Source organism: Alligator mississippiensis, chromosome 5 (genome assembly GCF_030867095.1).
Source record: "Alligator mississippiensis isolate rAllMis1 chromosome 5, rAllMis1, whole genome shotgun sequence".
Lineage (NCBI taxonomy): Eukaryota > Metazoa > Chordata > Crocodylia > Alligatoridae > Alligator > Alligator mississippiensis.
The window spans coordinates 140,630,924-140,650,763 of NC_081828.1; the positions used below are offsets into that span (position 1 = coordinate 140,630,924).

The window sequence follows — 19,840 nt, forward strand, 5'->3', positions numbered from 1 at the left end:
AGATTAGTGAATACAGTAATAGTCTGGTGCCAAAAAAGTTCTCTTTCTGAATTATCAGGTTTGATTTTTTCCCGCCCTACCACCTCCAAGCTCGATTAAGTTCTAGGAAGTAGGGGCTGATATGGATATGGTTACAGTTCTTTGGTGCCAACCCAGGTCCTGGTGATAGAGTAGACTGGGAGCTACTCTTGTGTAAGGCAACTGAGGATCAGTGTACTGGAGCTCTGCTTTTCCCTGAGCAATCCTTTACATGCCTCTTGCCTCTCCTCAAGTCTGGGGGGCGATAGCTTGAGCAGGAGCTGCCTGTTCTCGACTTACATCAGCTCCCTCAGAGAGAAAGCTGATTGGCACGAAAGGGCCAGATGGGGCTAGAGAATTTGGCCCTGTAATGTTCTAGTTTCCTCAGCTATTCTTTAAATTGGAGGGTTCTTGTACAAACAATTAAAAATCATCACTCTAGTAGCTGTTTCTTGGGCCTCTGTACTGAAACTGCCAGCAAGGCTACAGATTTTGATTATGGTTTTGTGAAGTGGCTTTAATCCATTAGGAACTGAACAAAAAAAATTCACACAGGGCATTAAACAGCCATCTGATAACTGACAAGTGCTATTGATTTGGGCTGGTGTCATGTCTAATCTTGAAGTGAAATTCTCTATTCCATACCAGTCACATATTTCCCTTTGCTTGTTATCTAGCTTCAGCTTTGGCTGGATAGTTTTGCATTTCGGTGGGTCACCAAATTAATCATGAAACTAATATTCTCTTTTTTGTTTTCAAAAAGCAGAGGAATCACAGTCAGGGCTGACGTGCACAAGCAGATCTGGTTGGAAAAGCTGATGCAGAATCTGACTGCACTGTGGTTTGCTGGAGCCAGTGCTATCACCCACCCATGCACAAGTGTACAAATTCATTCAGTAACTGAGACTAGCCCTCAAAACATTTCAAGGATTCCTTAGGATCAGATTATACTGGGGTCCTCACCTCTTTCTGAGGAATTGAGCACCACTCAGGAGCAGACCTGGGAAAACAAGCACTTTTAGGGCCAATTTAGGTAGTTCTTCATCTATTTCAAAACATGCCTTTGTCCTTGGTTTGTGATTTGTGGTGAGGGGGTCTTTTTTCTTTTTCTCTTTTAATTAGTTTAATTAGTTGATCCAAAAATACTCTGTGCCCAAGCGAAGATTACAGCCTGTGAAAAGTGGGGCTTCAGTGAATAAAAATAATCCCAAAACTATTTCCTTTACAGACACAGTCTTCCTATAGCAGTGATAGGAAATTTTTATGAAAAGTATAAGCCTCTGAATTCATAGATTCATAGATTGTAAAGGGCTGGAAGGGATCTTGGAAGATCATCGGGTCCAGTCCCCTTGCACCAAGCAGGAAAGGCAACTGGGGTCAGTGACACCAGCAAGGTGACTGTTCAGTCTCTTCTTGAAGATTTCCAGGGTAGGTGATTGCACCACCTGTGGAAGGAGCTTATTCCACAGTTCGGACACCGTAGCTGTGAAGGAGTTTTTCCTAATGTTGAACCTGAAGTGGTCTGCCAGGAGTTTGTGACCATTACTCCTGGTTTTCCCCAAGGGTGCCCTGGTGAACAGTTGTTCACTGAGCCCTTGATGTGTCCCAGGGGTGTCCCTGATGTAGCAGTAAGCTGCCACCAAGTCCCCTCTCAGCCTTCTCTTCTTCAGGCTGAAGAGTCCCAGGTCCCTCAGCCTTACCTCATAAGGCTTGCTGTGCAAGTCCCTGATCATATGGGTGGCCCTTCTCTGGACTCTCCCGAGCTTTTCCACGTCCTTGTTGAAGTGCAGCGCCCAGAACTGGAGGCAGTACTCCATCTGTGGTCTCACCAATGCCGAGTAGAGTGGGAGAATCACTTCCTTGGTTTTGCTGGAGATGCATTGACTGATGCACGCCAGAGTATTATTTGCCCTGCTGGCTATAATGTCGCACAGCTGGCTCACATTCATACTATGGTCTATTATTACTCCCAGGTCTTTTTCATTCATAGTACTAGTCAGATTGATGTTGCCAAGCCCGTAGGTGTGCAACGGATTGTTTGTCCCCAGGTGGAGCACTTTACATTTCTCGATGTCAAATCTCATCTGGTTCTGATCTACCCAACTCTCCAGCCTGTCTAGGTCTGCCTGTATCTGCAGCCTATCTTCAAGTGTGTTCACACTTCCCCATAACTTGGTGTTGTCCGCGAACTTGGCCAGTGAGCCCTTCACCCCCACATCCAAATCGTTGCTGCAAATGTTAAAAAGCACTGGACCAAGCACCGACCCCTGAGGGACACCACTAGCCACTTCTTGCCAAGACATGGCACATCCGTTCAGTAGAACTCTCTGGGTCCTATCCTGTAGCCAGCTTCCCAATTATGTTTCCCATTTAGTGTTTAACTGAAAAAAACCCTTTGATTATCCCTTAATATTCTGGGAAATAGAGTCTCTGGGAAAGGACCACATACAAGCTATTTGGATGCATTGGTCTCATTTCCAGCAAGTTAGATGTGTATGAGAGAGGGAGAGACAGACTAATCAACTCTCTTATGAGACATTTGCTGATCTGTGATATCAGCCCCGACCTACACAGATGGCTTTTTCTTTCCTTCTCTCTCTCCAAAATGTATATCAATGCTGATTATTTAAAAACCTCTATGCCAGTTCTTTTCTGGAAAAGGATATTTAGGGTGTTGCTTCCTGATAAATTTAGAAAAGTAGTTCCTACCAGCTATTCTCTCCTCAGTGCTAATATACATGCACCCTGCCAGTAGTTTAAAAAAATGTAGAGAGGAATATTAACTTTCACAGAGCACAGAAGAACTGCAGCAGGGCTTGTCAGGTGGTATATCTTTACAGGTAGCAGAAGTGGCAGGCTGCCTACACTAGACTGTATATCAGTGGATGCACATTGGCATCTCATGTCTTGACTAATTAAGAATGTTTCCCTAAGGCCTTTTGGTGTGAGAAAAAATGTATAATGTGTAATGCAGCAGAGCAACTCTGCTGCTTTAAAAATGCTGAAGATAGCGCTTTTTAAGTGTGTTTTAATTAGGGCTTTTCTCCCAAGTGGAAAGAAAAGAATGACAGAATGTGAAGGGCCAGGGGACCATGTACAGTGATATTTGAATCTCTTCAAAGGTGCCTCATGGTCACAGTAATGAAAGCTGTGTCAGTCTCCTATGATACCTAGTGTGAAATGAAGCCAAACTAGACACTGTGAGGGAGGAAGTGAAGACAGGGAGGAGCAATAATCCTGCAACATGCTTCTACCTTTCTTCCCTCTCCTACATGAGGGTAGCAGCTAGGCACAGACATGAGTGAGGGCTTCACAAAAATGAGCAGGTGGTGTGGGAGGAATCAATTCAGTGAGAAGCATTCTCCATTTAGTACTGTGAGAAGTGTCCAATCTATGTGAATACTGATCTGGGGCCAGAACCAGCAAAGAACATAGGCACCTATTTCCAAAACTGTCTAGTCTGGGGCAGTTGTGGGCATGTGCAAAACCAGAATGTCAGTTGCCTATAGTGCTTCAAAGTCAACCCAGGAAGCACTTAGCAAACTTAGATACTTGCAAGGTTAGGCAACAGCTGCACCTGTTAAACTTGGACACCTCAATTCTGCCAATGTCCTGCTTTAGGTGCCTAAGTCCTTTATTGTATATAACTCCTTGTTCATAATCATTTATAGGATGGATCTGCTCTGTCTGTCTACATCACACTGATCATGACACTATGAGGTACCTGACAAATAGACATAGATTCACATACATGGTAGGCATAAGAAATTCTCATTCTCCCACACCCACCATGCACTGGTGAAGGAGGTTGACTGTTTTTTGTTTTGTTCCTGGGGTATCTTTCTTTACTGTGGTTCTTTTGTTGTTATTCATTCTTGCTGTTATAGGAAAGCTATGGTGAAGAGATCAGTCTGGCAAGATATCCTTGAGGTGGCGAGGTCTATAGTGTAGTAGGGTGACATCTCATACTGGGGGACAGTGATGGATTTAGGCTTAAGCTACTTAAACCACAGTTTAGGGCCTCGCAGTATGAGGTGGGGGGTCTCTAAATAAGAAAAAAACTGGACATTTTTGTTCTAATATGACAATAATATACATATATTTGGCTCCACAGATATTATTCATATTGAGTTCATAAATTTGTACAGAACTAACAATAATTCATCTTAAACATTTCATGAAAATCCATTTTCATGGATTTTTGTGGATTGTTTTTATCATATGGGGCCTCTTAAACTGGACATAGTTTCGGGTTTCAGCATGGCATAATCCAGCACTGGGACCAGCCATAGAAGAGGCTCAGTTACTTGTTCCCTCTAGTCTCACTTTGATCCTATTGTTCCTTAGGCCCACAGCTGTGGGGTTAGGCCTTTGTTCTAAGTAATCCGTGAGTTGGCATATCTACTTTGGAGTCTGGCTTTGACCATGAAACCTCCTTGGCACTTAAGTGCCCAAATTGTATAAAGGAAAATCTGCTTGTTGCTCTCTAGAAAGTTTTTTTGGGTAAATGTCTTCACTTAATAATTATGGGCGTGTCCATTTTACAGATGGGGAGACTGAAACATGGGAAGAGAAGTGTTTGCTCACAATCAACCAGCAGTGACTCCTGGTTTTAGGTCCCTACTTAGTAGAAGATGTTGATTTTGATTAAACTGTGATCAAATTACACATTACAGTTTGATATTTTTGCTATCATTGGATGCTAGGTAAAGCTTCACATATGCCAGTTTGTTAGCTGTAGTCCACATCACTTAGGACACAGAGGGGTGGACTTATGTGTAATTTAGATCTGTGAGTTTTCCGTGCAGGAGACGTCTTACTTTTCTGTACTGCAGGGCACACAAAGTGCTATTCTGCTAGTTTGTGTTTGTGTGCAGTTGGAGGGACAGAAGCTTAGAGGATGTAGCTCATACACTGAAAAGAAACATTCCTGACAAAACATTTCATGGCATGTTCATGAATATCTGTATTACTCTTTTAGATTTTTTACTTAAATATTTTATGTTAAAACATCTTTTCAAACTGGAATTTCAAAAGGGTGGGAAAAGCTGTGTCTTCTAATGTCTTTCATTAGGTTAAGATATAGCTGGTAAAACTAAATTAGCCACTTGTTTTCTTTTAGGCCCTGGCATATCCAGTTATGGGAATAGCCCTCGAGATGTTGCCAAACCCATTGATGACTGTATGAAAAAAGTCAAGGAGAAAGTTCCATCCAATATGCATAAAAATACCCCTGCCTATCTGGGAGCTACTGCTGGAATGAGACTACTGAGGTATAGTACAATCCCATAATACCTCTTGATGTACATAAACAGAAATGCAGCAAATGAGACTAGGAAGAAAATATGTGTTGAACAGACATCTGTTTACCAGGAATTGATCTGTCTCAAAAGGAAACCAAACTCAGCCAATAAAACTAAAGACTTGGAACTGCTGGTTTGGCTTTTTCCAGCTCTGTTGTTCCTTTCCTATGTTACTTCACTGCATTGAAAATAAATATTTGCTTGCTTTACCAAAAGCAGTACATAGACATCATTCTCTTCTCAGAATGTGTTCTCAACTCCCACTGAGTAAATGATCAGTGTATGTGTATATTTGATGGTAAGAAGGCCAGATTCACACCTGGTATAATACAGCTAACAATGAAGTTTCAGTGGATATGAATAACTTCCTATGTATTACACTTTATTTATGTATATGGCTTTCTGGTCTGGCACCAGCTGACTTTTATATTTATCCTGTGGGTAAACAGAAGATTAAAATCCCCATAACTATCAAGTCGGCACCTTTTACATAAACATTCAGTGCACTAAAAACAGTTTTATATGAAGAACAAAATACCCAGGTATTTGTATGATACACATGGCCACTCTTGGACATAACTGCAGTTTAACACTGCTAAAGTTGCTTTAAATCAACTTCTTTTGCAGAAAGTAACTGTACATCTAACTTGGTTTTCCTTAGTACAGGCTGATCCTCTGAGATAAAATAGTCTTTGATTTTTCAGTAAGAAATCATGGGCGTATTTTTAGTCATTACTTTAGCAGACAAATATGAAATTGCTTTTTCAGATGCTCAGCATGTTGTGTTTTGTGAATTGCTTAGGTTGCAAAATGAAACGGCAGCCAATGAAGTCCTTGCAAGCATTCAAAGCTACTTCACAACCCAACCCTTTGAATTTAGGGGTGCACAAATCATAACTGGGCAAGAGGAAGGGGTGTATGGATGGATTACAGCCAACTATTTAATGGGCAATTTCGTGGAGGTGTGTGGAAAAAACCTGCATGTTTTATCTTACAGTACTGTTTTATAAATCATACATTTTAGAAGAGTTGTATGTTAAAAAAGCCGTTGGCTTCGCATTGCTAAAAAAAGTACATTACAGTAGTTTTTGTTATAAAGATAGAATAAAAAATGTAGAGTTTTTACTTTGAGTAATACTGAAAATGCTTTATAAGGGATACAGGGGTGTAGGCTGTAGTCATGTTGGTCTAAGGACCTATGTCCTTATATGGGATATGTTTCATGGAATGTGTTCTATATCATGATCAGGTACAGAACAGGATTCCTGGCTGAATGATAAATCTAATGCCTTATTTGCACACACTGCTTCAACAATACTGGTACAGTTAAAGCAACAGAAATCCCCTAGCATGGACAAAGCTATAAACATGCTTAAAATATTCCTTCAGCTGCATCAATTTAAATAGGAATATGCTTTCATACAGGAAGAATGATGGTTTGTGCAGGTAATGTACCATAATTTATTATGCCACCAGTATGACTATATCCACACTAGAGTTTGTACCAATATTTTGGTAAAAAAAAGAAAATCATGCCAGGTCCCTTAGCCAACACAGTTTTCATAGATTCATAGATGTTAGGGTTGGAAGGGACCTCAGTAGATCATCGAGTCCGACCCCCTGCATAAGCGGGAAAGAGTGCTGGGTCTAGATGACCACAGCTAGATACTCATCTAACCTCCTCTTGAAGACCCCCAGGGTAGGGGAGAGCACCACCTCCCTTGGGAGCCCGTTCCAGACCTTGGCCACTCGAACTGTGAAGAAGTTCTTCCTAATGTCCAATCTAAATCTGCTCTCTGCTAGCTTGTGGCCATTGTTTCTTGTAACCCCCGGGGGCGCCTTGGTGAATAAATACTCACCAATTCCCTTCTGTGCCCCCGTGATGAACTTAAAGGCAGCCACAAGGTCGCCTCTCAACCTTCTCTTGCGGAGGCTGAAAAGGTCCAGTTTCTCTAGTCTCTCCTCGTAGGGCTTGGTCTGCAGGCCCTTGACCATACGAGTTGCCCTTCTCTGGACCCTCTCCAGGTTATCCGCATCCTTCTTGAAGTGCGGCGCCCAGAATTGCACGCAGTACTCCAACTGCGGTCTGACCAGCGCCCTATAGAGGGGAAGTATCACCTCCCTGGACCTATTCGTCATGCATCTGCTGATGCACGATAAAGTGCCATTGGCTTTTCTGATGGCTTCGTCACACTGCCGGCTCATGTTCATCTTAGAGTCCACTAGGACTCCGAGATCCCTTTCCACCTCTGTGCCACCCAGCAGGTCATTCCCTAGGCTGTAGGTGTGCTGGACATTTTTCCTCCCTAGGTGCAGCACTTTGCATTTCTCCTTGTTGAACTGCATCCTGTTGTTTTCTGCCCACTTGTCCAACCTATCCAGGTCTGCCTGCAGCTGTTCCCTGCCCTCCAGCGTGTCCACATCTCCCCATAGCTTTGTGTCATCTGCAAACTTGGACAGAGTACATTTGACTCCCTCGTCCAAGTCGCTGATGAAGACATTAAAGAGTATCGGTCCAAGGACCGAGCTCTGCGGGACCCCACTGCCCACACCCTTCCAGGTCGAGACCGACCCATCCACCACGACTCTTTGGGTGCGACCCTCCAGCCAATTCGCCACCCACCGGACTGTGCAGTCATCCACATCACAGCCTCTTAGCTTGTTCACCAGTATGGGGTGGGAACAGTATGGGTTTATAGTAGTAAAAATCTGAATGCAGACCAGGCCTAACTCTACCAGAATGTAGAGCTCCACTGTTCAGTTGCATTTATCAGAGGTAGCTGCTCCCAAGAATACTCAAGAGGGTTATTCTAGGTTATCTTGTAAGACTGAAAAGAAATTCAACCAACTTCCAAAAATGGTTAGTTCTCCCTATGGAAGAGTTACTAGTAGATTGTGACAGCTTGCAAAGTGAATTTATAGTTCACTGATCTGAATCAAAGTGACATCTCACTTCAGAGACATTTGCAGGAGTTAATCACACAATTGATGGTATATGAACATTGTGGAAGTACTACATAGTGATTTCATAACTCTCCACTCTGGGATATTGTTTTTCCCCTTTGCTTACACTCACACAGCAACACTGACTTCACTGCAGGGGCATAACTGAATATGGTCTCTAATTTTGTAGGGCTTATGATCAAAATCTCAAATTCTGTGTGGAAGATTTTGTGGATTTTAAAGGTCCACAAGATGCTAGGAAACCAGGTTAGTACACAGAATACAAAGGACTAAAGAAACATGAAGAATTTGGCTCTTGTTTCAATAGAATCATGGTTTCATCATAGGAGTTTGCATGAAAATATTTGCTGGGGTATGATGTCTAGTCTCACTTCTTCCTGAACATGACACAACAGGTACTCGCACACAGCAAAAACTTCCTTCATAAATAATAACAATATTGGAAGATATTTGTGGATTTTGCATGCTTTATCACCACTATTATTTGTATTACTGTATTCTGCATTATCATGACATGAAGCTTCAACAGCAATTTTGCTAGGAGATATATGAAAACCAAATAACTTCTAAAAAACTAAAAACCACCTAAGAAGGTAGATCTTCTTTGTGAAATTGGTTTTAAAATGTAAAACCTTTGAATGCTGTCCTCACCTGGTAGAAAGCTCCAGAGCTCATGGACATCAATGGAGTCTTTAACGGAGGATCTACATCTCTCTCCTGTTTCTCATTCACTTCTGGCCTGTCTTTATTCTTTGTAGTGTGGTTATTTTAGGCTTTTAAACAACACCTCACAAACAGTAGCTAATCTTAAGGCTAGCTCATTCAGAAAGAGAAGTAAATATTATCTCCACTTTTTTGATGCTATGAAATTAAGTGACTTGTCCAAGATCATACAAGGAGTCAGAATCAGGATTAGAGTTTAGTGATATCAGTGTTTTATCACTGAACTGTCCTTTTCTCTGGGCTCAAGCTATGTCAGATCATTTCCTTCATTCTTTAGCTTCATTTCCCTCTGAAAACGTAACATAGTACTCTAAAACTTTTCTATTGATACCACTGTGAGCTCTTCAGTATACCATATGTAGCATACAATTTAACTGAGTTGAAGAGCTTGAGAGAATAATACAGGCAACATTTCTAACTAGGTTGTGTTTTGCTTTTCAGAGAAACCTTTGGAGGACATGGAGCCATCCTCATGGAGCAGAGACCACAGGTGCACTTGATCTAGGAGGAGCCTCCACACAAATATCCTTCATCCCAGAGGACACCCTGAAGACTTCCAATAGCACATTGCAAGTGCATCTGTATGGTTATGAGTACAGTGTATACACCCACAGCTACCAGTGCTATGGGAGAGATGAGGCTGAGAAGAGGCTCTTAGCATCACTATTGCAGGTATATTCAAGCATGTGTACGGCCTTGTCCTTGTTTGTATCCAATTGACTCTCTGGGCATGTTCTTTCTTTCATTTTATATTTCTTTTATGGTAAGGCTCTGAGACTTCAGTTAGGGCCTTGTAATGCTAAGTGCTGGGCAAACATGGGGCTCGTGAAAGAAGATAGAGGGGAAAATGGTGAGATAGAACAGAAAGCTTTGTTACAAGCAGATGATTCATTTTAGAGAATCTGCCTCAAGCCATCAGAGACCTCCACAAAAAAAATCCTGCTAAGCAGTAAAACTATCTTTGTAAATGTTGCCTCACTTCATGAGTGATTTCTGTGAGAAAGCACTTGGTTTGAAGTTGAATTAGTAAACTGCTTTCTTGATGGTTTTATTAGGACCAAAGGGGGAGAATGGGGATAATATAAATGTACTAAATTAAAGTACTATTATTATTGTCAAGTTGAAAATCTTTCCTGCTAAATTAACTTTACTGTTGTTTTCCCTCAGAATTCAAGAGACAAGTCCAAGATTGATAATCCTTGTTATCCTCAGAATTATGAAACTGTTTTAACAATGAAACACGTGTGTGGAAGCCTTTGCACGCAGTCTCTAAGACCAGCAAATTACAACCAAGACCAGCTCATACATTTCAGAGGAACCGGAGACACTGCTCTCTGCCAGGAGGTGGTGTCCTTATTGTTTAACTTCACTGCTTGCAATGACAAGGAGGACTGTTCATTTAATGGAATCCATCAGCCAAAGGTTAAAGGGAAGTTTGTGGTAAGTTTGCAAGCACAGTGCATACCCACTCTGCTTATTAATCCCAGCATTTCTTCCCTGCCTCTGATTTTATATAGAGTCATGAGAGTAATTTGCCTTTCATCTGCTTTTATTTATAGGCCTTTTCTGGATTCTATTATACAGTAAATGCTTTGAATTTAACTGGACAGTTTTCCCTTACTGATTTTAATTCAAGCATGTGGCTTTTCTGTTCACAGAACTGGAACCAGGTCAGTATGAATTTTCTGCATTTGAAAAGGGTGGAAGGTTAAAAAGACATGCCACTTAGAAGTAGACCATTTTAGTTCAGATGAATAAACTTGTTTTTAAATGGTGCATATAACTGTTAGCATTTCCTTCTTCAGAAGTTTCAAATTCTCTCCAAACTTTGGTCTAGGTTCAAGAAACTTTTTCTATGATCTTAGGTCATTTTCTGCTTGAAATGAAACAAGCAGTCAGGCAAACCAAATGTATTTTCAGCTATGTTTTGTGACTTTTTTGCACAGCTGTCATTCATGCCACAGCAAAAAGGGGTTTGGTTTTACCAGAGGGTCTCTCTACATGTGCAGGTAAAGGCATAATGGGATCTGATGTGCAATCCACACAGTTGCACCTCCTGCCATGCTACATGTGCCTTGCAGGAAGTTTGATTGTGGGATCACAAATCAGAACCCATCAGATCTTATTATTGGCTCAGGGAGAGTCTAGGATCATGATCCTTGCACCAGCAAGAAGTAAGCTCCTGTGACTGGGAGCCCCTTCAGTTGACCTGCTCTCCAAGCCATAGGGGTGCCCCAGGGGTTCCTGTGGCAGGGGGACTGCAGCTGACACAGTCCCCCAGCCTTGGGGGTGCTCCAGGCATGCCTGCTGCTGCAAGGCCACAGCTGACACAGTATCCCAGTGTTGTAGGTGCTTTAGGCACCCCTGCAGCTGTGAGACTGCTGTTAATGTGATGTCCCAGGTATAGAGTACCCTGTAGCTGGGACACCACATTATCTGTTGTCTCACAGCTGTGGGTGTGCCTGGGCCATTCCTGTGGCTGGGAGTCCTGTCAGCAGATGGGGTTCCCAGCTGTGGGGGCATGTGTTCCCACAGCTGGAAGCTAGGGTCAGCTGGGAGCCCCCAGGTTTGGGGATGTACATGGGCTCCTGCAGCTGGGAGCTCTGACCACCTGATGGGGCTCCCAGGCACAGGGGTCCCTAATCATACATTCCATTAATGGAATAATAGAAAGCAGCTACAAAGTTATTACAAATATTTTCTGGAATTGATAAAAAGAATAAGCTATAAAGCCATTACTTGATTGAACATGTAGCCAGGTGACCACTTAAGGTACTGGTTAATCACACCTTAAATGTAACATGTAGATGGGACCTGAAATTAACAATGAGCTTGATCTTCTTTATACCAGTTTCTTTTTTCCTACTGTGGCAATGTAAGGGGTCATAAACCTGGTAAGCACTGTGGAGAAACCTTACTGGGTATGAGAATCAGGTCTAGTTCTCCACACTCTCTTCCACTGATCATTCTAGATACTTACACTTATCAGAACCTGCTTTCTCAGGAAGCTGCTTTTTTGATGTACTGATACATTGATTGTTGATGCAACAGTCAGAAAATGAAGTGACCAGACATGACAGACTTATAATTTTAAGCTAACTGTTTCTAACTGGAGCCTATCCCAGACAGTATCAAAAATCAGTACTGTCTCATAAACAGTTAAATTCAATGGTAACATTTACATTGCCTTAAGAAGGGAGTAGAATTAGAACCCTGGAGGATTTTTACACTGGAGGCTAGATTTATTCTTCATTTGCGAACCCCTAAGAGAGTATGCCAGAAGGAAAGACATATGTTAGAGATTTTATTAATGTTAAAAGCTATAAAGGAGCACCAAAGTGGCACTCTGCCATGCCACCTGTCACATTGCTCTGCAGCGCTTCATTCGTCTTGCTTGATAGTTCATTTCTGATATTAAGTCTTATTAATTTTAATTACTATTATTAATCTACCTTGAGGGCATTTTGTTCTCTTCAAAACCAGTTTTGCCTTCACTAGTCCCCATTTCAGCATTAAATGGAAAATTGGACCAAAACCATTTGCCTACTCTTTGCTACTTAATAGAGCATCTAACGCTGAAATGATGACAAAAATACACAGGTGACATACATACAGATAACTGATCTGCTAGCCTTCTGTATTAATCACTGTAATTTCTCAGAACTTCTTGTCAAATCCATCTTTCTACTGCATACTGTATTGTGATCTCAGCTATAGCAGCATAGATACAGAATAACTCAAGGCATAGGTGTTAACTTTTATTTTTGCTGTGGGGGGGAGAGGGAGGAGCGGGGCTAAGATGATGGACATGTGGAACGTTTTCCACATTTCGGTTGACAGCCCTCTTCCTGGGGTGGAGTGGGGGCAGGGCCCTCATGCCTCTACATACTTGGCGCCCAAGTATGAAAGGATTTGCTTGAAATTATTTCAGATTTGCATTGATGCATCTCAGACTACAAACGGTCTCTGTGTTTTCTTTTAACATTCCAAGCTATACTGTTCTCATTATCTGATCGTTTTTTGCCACACTACGCATCTTAAAGAGCTTGGCATTTAAAATGTATTGCTAAGCTGTAAAATGACAAAATGTAATAACTGTAATAGCTTCAATCTTTTCCATGCAGATTTTATTATAATTATTTACAGTATAAAATAAATTATTAGCACAGTTTTTGTCCAGTGTAAATCTCATTGTCTATATGTCTACAATCATACTTTTCTAAAGATGTCTCTGCAAACAGCTGCTAAGTATTCTTATTGCAACTTCCGCTTAGTTAAAGTTTTTTCTGTCTTAATTTTTACTTGTGCTATGAATTTTTTCGTTTTTATTTTAGCTTCAGTATATGCTGCCTAAATTTGAAGAAACCTATGCTAGATCCTACTGCTTTTCAGCAAACTTTATCTATTACCTGCTTGTACAGGGATACAAATTTAGTGCAGACACCTGGCCTCAAATACATTTCCAAAAAGAGGTGAGGATGAGTTTGTTTTTATTGTTTTAATGTTTTATTAACAATTAATTGTTATGTTGACTAAGAAAAATTTAAAAAATGGAAGTGGAAGGATGTTTTATTCCAATGATTGTGACAAGATTTTTATAGAAGATATTGTAACTCCAGTGCCACTGCTGACTTCAGTTGATGCCAGTGGCAGCAATATACTCATTCCAGATAATTCTGCCCTCTGTTAGCCCTGGGCAAATTCATCAACTACCTGGCTTGCACAGGGGTTTAATACAATTGTAGTATTTTCTTAAAGCAGATGGCAGTGTGTAAGTGAGTTCTTATGACACTCTACCACTGTAAGACTGGCTCTAAGGGCAGGGAAGATCTTGGGTGCTGTCTGAGCAGCCCCGAAGGAGGAACCCTATGAGTAGCCAAACCTGGAGCAAGGTATTAGTTAAACTTTGTTACCTTATTATTGTTCTTTATTAATAGAGCCAGACTCCAAGGAAGTAGGTATCTGTTCGGCCTTTACATACTGGGTGGACTGGGACCATAGAACAGGGTGGTAAAAGTGTCTGCCTATAGAAAGCAGAGTTTGTTCAATATGTAATGTTCTGCCTATGTGGAATGCCACTGAAAACAATGGGCTCACAGATCTGCTTGTGTAAGTGAGATTTTAAGTTCAGGACATAAATTGAGGAGGTGACTCGAACAAATGTCTCTAAGTAGTATTGCTTAATGGAGTGATTGGCTAGTAATAGTAATGAAAAGTACTCAAGCACAGAGAATAGGACTGTAAACATAAGCTTCTTTTGCCTCTTGGATGATTTAGAGCAGCAGTTCCCTAGAGAATCAGACTTCAATATTTGAGATCCTTCTTCTCACCACCAGATGAAGTCCTGTTCTTGCAAATCATTCCAGTCAGGCTTTGTTAATCTCCTTAGGAAACTTTTAAATATAGTAGCAGTTGTATAAAGTGATAACAAATGGAAAGGGCACAGCACTTAAGAGCTAGGCATCATAAACAATGTTTTCTACGTAGCAACGCTCTGCTGTCAGTATACCGGGGGAGTGTAATATAAGTACGTTACAAAACTGCATTGTCTGGCTTGCTAGCAACTGACTCTTAGATCTTGAGAAGGGTCAGATTCGCCAGAATCACTTCTATGCAAAAGGCCAGCATGAGGCTTAAGTCTTAACTTGGACTTTTGTGGTGCATACAGTGCCGTAGCAAGGGGGGTGGCGAGTGGGGTGACCACCCTGGGTGCTGAAGCAAAGGGGCACCCATAGGCACTGCCCAGCCAGGGCAGGATGTAGGATGGAGCCATGAGCAGCTCGTTGGGGGGTGGGGACAGGGATGGAGTAAGGGTGGCTCCTGCCACTGCCTGCACTCCTGGGCAAGCATGGGGGGGGCATGTGCCCCCCGGATCTATGCACAGGGCAAGGATAGGCTGCTGCTGCAGGCTTTATCCCGGGCGCCAAACTTCCTTGCCATAGTACTGGGTGCATAGGGGTTTATGTTAGCTCTTCAGCCCTTGTATTTGTTTCATCTTGTTTGCAGCACAAGAAAATACTGATTCAAGTGAAAGATGACATACCTGTTTAAAAGTGTTCTTCTCTCCAGTATTATTAAAGACAATTACCAGCATTGGTCATATTTTCAGCTTTTGGGTTTTCTTGGTTTTTGACAAAAAATGTTGATTGGAACATTCTTTTTTTCCTTTTGACTTTCAGGTTGATAACAGCAGTATAGCCTGGTCACTTGGTTACATGCTGAGTCTCACCAACATGATTCCAGCAGAGATCCAGCTGATCCACTTACCCATGAACCCCTCTGTGTTTGCTGGACTCCTCCTTTTCTTCACAGCACTGACAGTGCTGTGCCTCATCTTTCTTGTTTACTTGTGTATTGTGTCACGTATGCAAAAGAACATCGGTCATGTTGATCACGTACTTGCTGCAGAATGAACAGACTTAATGAGAGCTGAAGGCAAAAACTTCCTCTTCGAAGAACTTTATTTTAGAAAATCATGGGAGAAATAAAAAATAAAAAACAAATCCAGAAACAAAAGTGGAATTCAGAACAAAAATCAAGAAAACTCTATGACAAAATATTGGATTTGTCTTGAGAAATCTAAACCGTTGTTTCTGTATACAGTGCAACAGTTGAGTCATCAGCAGATTCTCTGCTTTGTTTGTTAAGCATTTGGGATTAAACAAGCCTGATCACAGGAGACTTTTGTGCAAAATTAATAGACTTACCTGTTTAACAGTGCTAATCATTCCAAGGTACAAGCAAGAAGACAAAAGAAGATAGCAACAATACCTGTATAGTGCCAGAACTGAGAGAGAAGCTCATTCCTTAAACTGGTAGGGACCTTGGATGATGATTACAAGGTGTAACTGCAAGGAGCATTGTACGAAAAAATACTGTTTTCATTACCATTTAGAACACAACAGAAGATGTAGCCCACAAGGTAAAGCTGAATTATTAAACTCCCTTTATTAATATTTATGAATTTTAAAAAACCCAACCCCAATACTGGGTATTCCAGTGGAAATATCAGAGCTAAGGTAGACTAAGATTTTCCCTTACAGCAGATTGAATCCCTCTCACATTTTTAATATCTAACCTGATTCTCCAAAGCATGCTACAATAAATCTTCAGAGGGCAGTTTAATTTTCTGTCATTTTTAACTAACGTTTAGAGAGGAAACATTTTAAAAATGTTCTTTTGTTGAAATATTGACTTTTTTTCCATCACTTGCTTAGGTCCAAAACAACCATAGCCTGCCCGAACTTCACATTTAGCTGTCATTCAGATCATTTGAATACTATCATGAACAAAAGACCCTTTTGAAATGGTAATATTAATGCACCAAAAATCATTCTCCTCACTGAGGGTTGAGAGGGTACGGATCCAAGTTGTGAGGAGAGAGAGACGCATTAAGTGAGTAGGAGTGTGGGAGTCTGGTAGTGTGAGCAGATCTTTGGGGAAACAGGGTGGGAGGTTGCAGAGAGGAAGAAAAACCTGGAAAGTAAAAGGCATATGTGTGCAGAGGCCTGAAACATATGGATGGAGGCTGGAGTGGAGCTAGTTGTCCAAGGCAACAGTGTCATAGGTAGCCCCTCAAGTGATGGTGCCTCAACACAGACATTTTGCTCTTCTGCCATTGGTGCTCGGCAGTGGTGCACCAGGCAAGTAGTCAAATGTTTCTGTGTGAAGACTAGCTTAAAGGCTTCATCCATACTGTTACTGTAGCGCTCTAAGGAGCTTGCCTCCACAAAGCTTAGGCCTCCTAGACAATGCTGATTTTCCATCTACCCAAGTCTCCAGCCGAAACCTTCTTTCTTCACACCCCAGAGCATCCAACGTACCTTGCTTTAACCCTGCTCCTTCTACCACTTGAACCCTGCCACTCTGCCCTGTGCTGTAGGAGCCCTTCAAGCCCAGTGCCTCAACATGAAAACACTTGGCTTCTTCCACCCATACGTAACTCCTACCTTTCAAGCCATGCATCCAAAAGAAACACTGGTAAAGCTTTTCTCCCACATCTTTAGTCACTCCCAATTCCCTGCACTTTCACATTAAATTTCCCTTATTTTCTTTTGGCACAATGTGCACCAGCATCATGTGCAGCCCTGGGGGAAGGGATACAGGAAAAAGGCATGCAGAGCAGAAGGAAGGGGTGTGTCCATTGGCATAGGGAAGGTGCTCCTCTCATCTTCATTTTTCATCCCTCCCCATCATACCCGGCCAAATTTTCCTATACTCCCCAAAGTTCTGTTTACCCACTGTGCTCCCAAACACCTCCCCATCACCCACCCAAGACTCACAATGGCCCCATGCCCTCCTTGTACCCCACTTCTCCTTGGGATACTACTTGGAACACATCCTCAATACAACATACTCACCTGGGCATTATCCACACCATGCACTATTCCTGTCATTAGAGCCAATCTCTTCTGTGTTTTTTATAATAGAACCTGTACATGAGGGATGTATTTTTTAATACGTGCATATACAAGAAAAATGCAAGCTACATCAGGACAATGAATTTCCTACCCTGTGTAGAAATGTGTTAATTCCTTCTCTACCTCCATCTGTTTACATCTTTCATGAATATTTAAGCTGGAAAGAGGTCAGTAGGTAGCATTATCACGCTTAGTGTTTTCTATTTTTTGTTCCTTATCTCTAATTTCTTTTTTTGTTTATACACTTTAATTAAAGGCCCATTAGATGAGTTTAAAAATGAGCTGAATTGCCTTTTATTTGACATACAATGATCAAAGATCACGTTTTTTCCCACATTTTCCTAGTGATGAGGGTTTTCTCCTTTTTTCCAACACCAAAGCAGGAAACTACTACCCTTAAGGCAGTCTTAATTAGCTCTCCAGCAGTGCCACCCAAATGTTACACCACTATTTCTGACTTGGGAGGTGACATGCATGGAGAAACCTGGTGTGCTTGAACATGCTACTGCCTGGCGCAGTAGATTTATGATGCAGATGTGCTTTCAGTGGAGCGGCAGTACTGACAACTCAGCCACTTGCTAACATGACAATTTTGTCCAGATGTCCTCAGTCTTTAATGGATTCCAGAACTTCTACAAACTTTAATACGGTGGAACCCAGGTCATTCATATCTCTATAGTTCACCAGCTACTTGATTTGCAGTGGATTGAAGAATTAAGAATGGGTTGCTCAGCAGTTTGCTTTAACTTTTACTTCAAAGGACATTGCTTCTCTGACCAGCTGGAGCTTGTTTGCAGTGGGCTGCAGGGAAAGCTGTAGGAAACAGCTGGAGTGCCTCGGTGGTCCTGCACAGTTGTTTGCTGCAGCTCTGTATGCTTCCAGATACTTCAAATACCCTCATCCTTGCAGGTGGGTTAGGAAGCTAACCCTGCAAAGTCTCTGGCTTCTGCCATAGTGGTCTGTAAATACCCCTAGATTCTTGTTACCTTTGTTAATGAAGAAAAACCCCATCAATCTGGAGTTCTCCTGAAAGTGTGGGAAGGGGATTTATCACCACGACCTTGGAAAGAATCCCAGTGACAGAGCATATTACATAATGTTAAAATCGCCTCTGTGGATCTTGGACTATGCTTGAAGCAGTCAAAGATTTTATTTAAATGGTAATGGCTACCATGGAAGTTGCACAAAATAGAAGCCTCATTCTCTGCTGTTTGTTGACATCATAAGAAAGCAAATGGGAGCCTGATTCATGGACTATGAGACTTCCCCACAGTTAGGCAACTGTAGAAAGAGGTGGATGGGAAAATTAAGATGGGCTTGTCTTCAACTGCCAAACTTCTGCTGAAAAATTATATCTTAGCATGTGTACCTCATAAACCTGAGCTTGACTTCACAACAGACTTTATTTCTTGACAGCTCCAGTGATTTTCAAGTGCATGATTTTCCACAGGTGGAAAAGTAGTTTATGTCCAGGATAGAGGAATAGTATTTATCCTTGTCTAAACTGGTACCTAAAACTAGTTTATTGCTGTAGAGACAGATCTTGTGAATTCCAAGAAATTTGGACCTGGTTTTTAGATACATTTGGATAAAAGCTGCTGTGACTGCTCAAAGAACAGCAGATCCCTCTTCCACCATACCCACTTTCCTTCTCCCTCTGCTCCCAGTCAGTTCCTCCCCCTATTTATGTACATCTCTATTTGATTACTGTAATACCTACTTTAACGTATTGTATTATGTAGTATTGCCTGGTCTTGTAAGCTTTGAGAAATCATAGAACTGCATAAATGCTGAATTCTATTGGAGATCCAGTGAAGCGTGCAGGATTAGGAACATATTTATATATGCTGTAAGTTATTTCATTTTTGTACTTTTTATTGTCTGTTTCTTTATGAAATAAAAATTAATTATAAAAAAGAGAAAAGCAAGGCCTGTGTTCTGGTTCTGCTAGCTAAATTATTCGAGGGATTGTTACAGTGTTGGAGGGATAGCTGGAATTATTTTCCATGGAAATGGAAACTTGCTATATGCAGAACTGACTGTGAGGTACAGGGTCCATATCCTAAGCATCTGGGCTGCGAGTGATTAAAAACTCAGTAGCAGCATTAGGAGCGTAAGTGCTGTCTGTGTCACGGAAAATCTTTATCCAAGTGTCAAAATTCAGCTTTAGAAATGCTCTTTCAATCTGCATTCATATTTGTGATTTTGCCACAGCTTTCATTTTTAAAGAGGGTGGAGTTTTGGTATCTTGAGTCAGATTTCAAATGCTTTTAGGGGCATTCACACCTAGGGCTTTGTTTCACTTTTGCCTCTAAGGCCTGGATTTTCAGTGTATGTGCTAAGAAATAACAAACAATTAAATTTCCAACTAAAAAGAAAACTGGGCAGAGACAGACTAGTAGAAAAAGAGCT

General features: G+C 41.5%; 1 protein-coding gene across 1 annotated transcript in view; it reads left to right on the forward strand.

Annotated features, from left to right (window-relative positions):
- The window catches only part of ENTPD3 (ectonucleoside triphosphate diphosphohydrolase 3), a 32,508-nt gene extending 13,152 nt beyond the window's left edge, over positions 1 to 19,356 (forward strand). The window contains exons 5-11 of the mRNA XM_019498114.2: positions 5,141 to 5,291; positions 6,124 to 6,283; positions 9,450 to 9,680; positions 10,176 to 10,448; positions 10,568 to 10,678; positions 13,343 to 13,480; positions 15,188 to 19,356. Coding sequence (XP_019353659.1) covers positions 5,141 to 5,291; positions 6,124 to 6,283; positions 9,450 to 9,680; positions 10,176 to 10,448; positions 10,568 to 10,678; positions 13,343 to 13,480; positions 15,188 to 15,421 — 1,298 coding nt within the window. The 3' untranslated portion in view covers positions 15,422 to 19,356. The remainder of the gene's footprint in view (positions 1 to 5,140; positions 5,292 to 6,123; positions 6,284 to 9,449; positions 9,681 to 10,175; positions 10,449 to 10,567; positions 10,679 to 13,342; positions 13,481 to 15,187) is intronic.
- Positions 19,357 to 19,840: the final 484 nt, after the last annotated feature.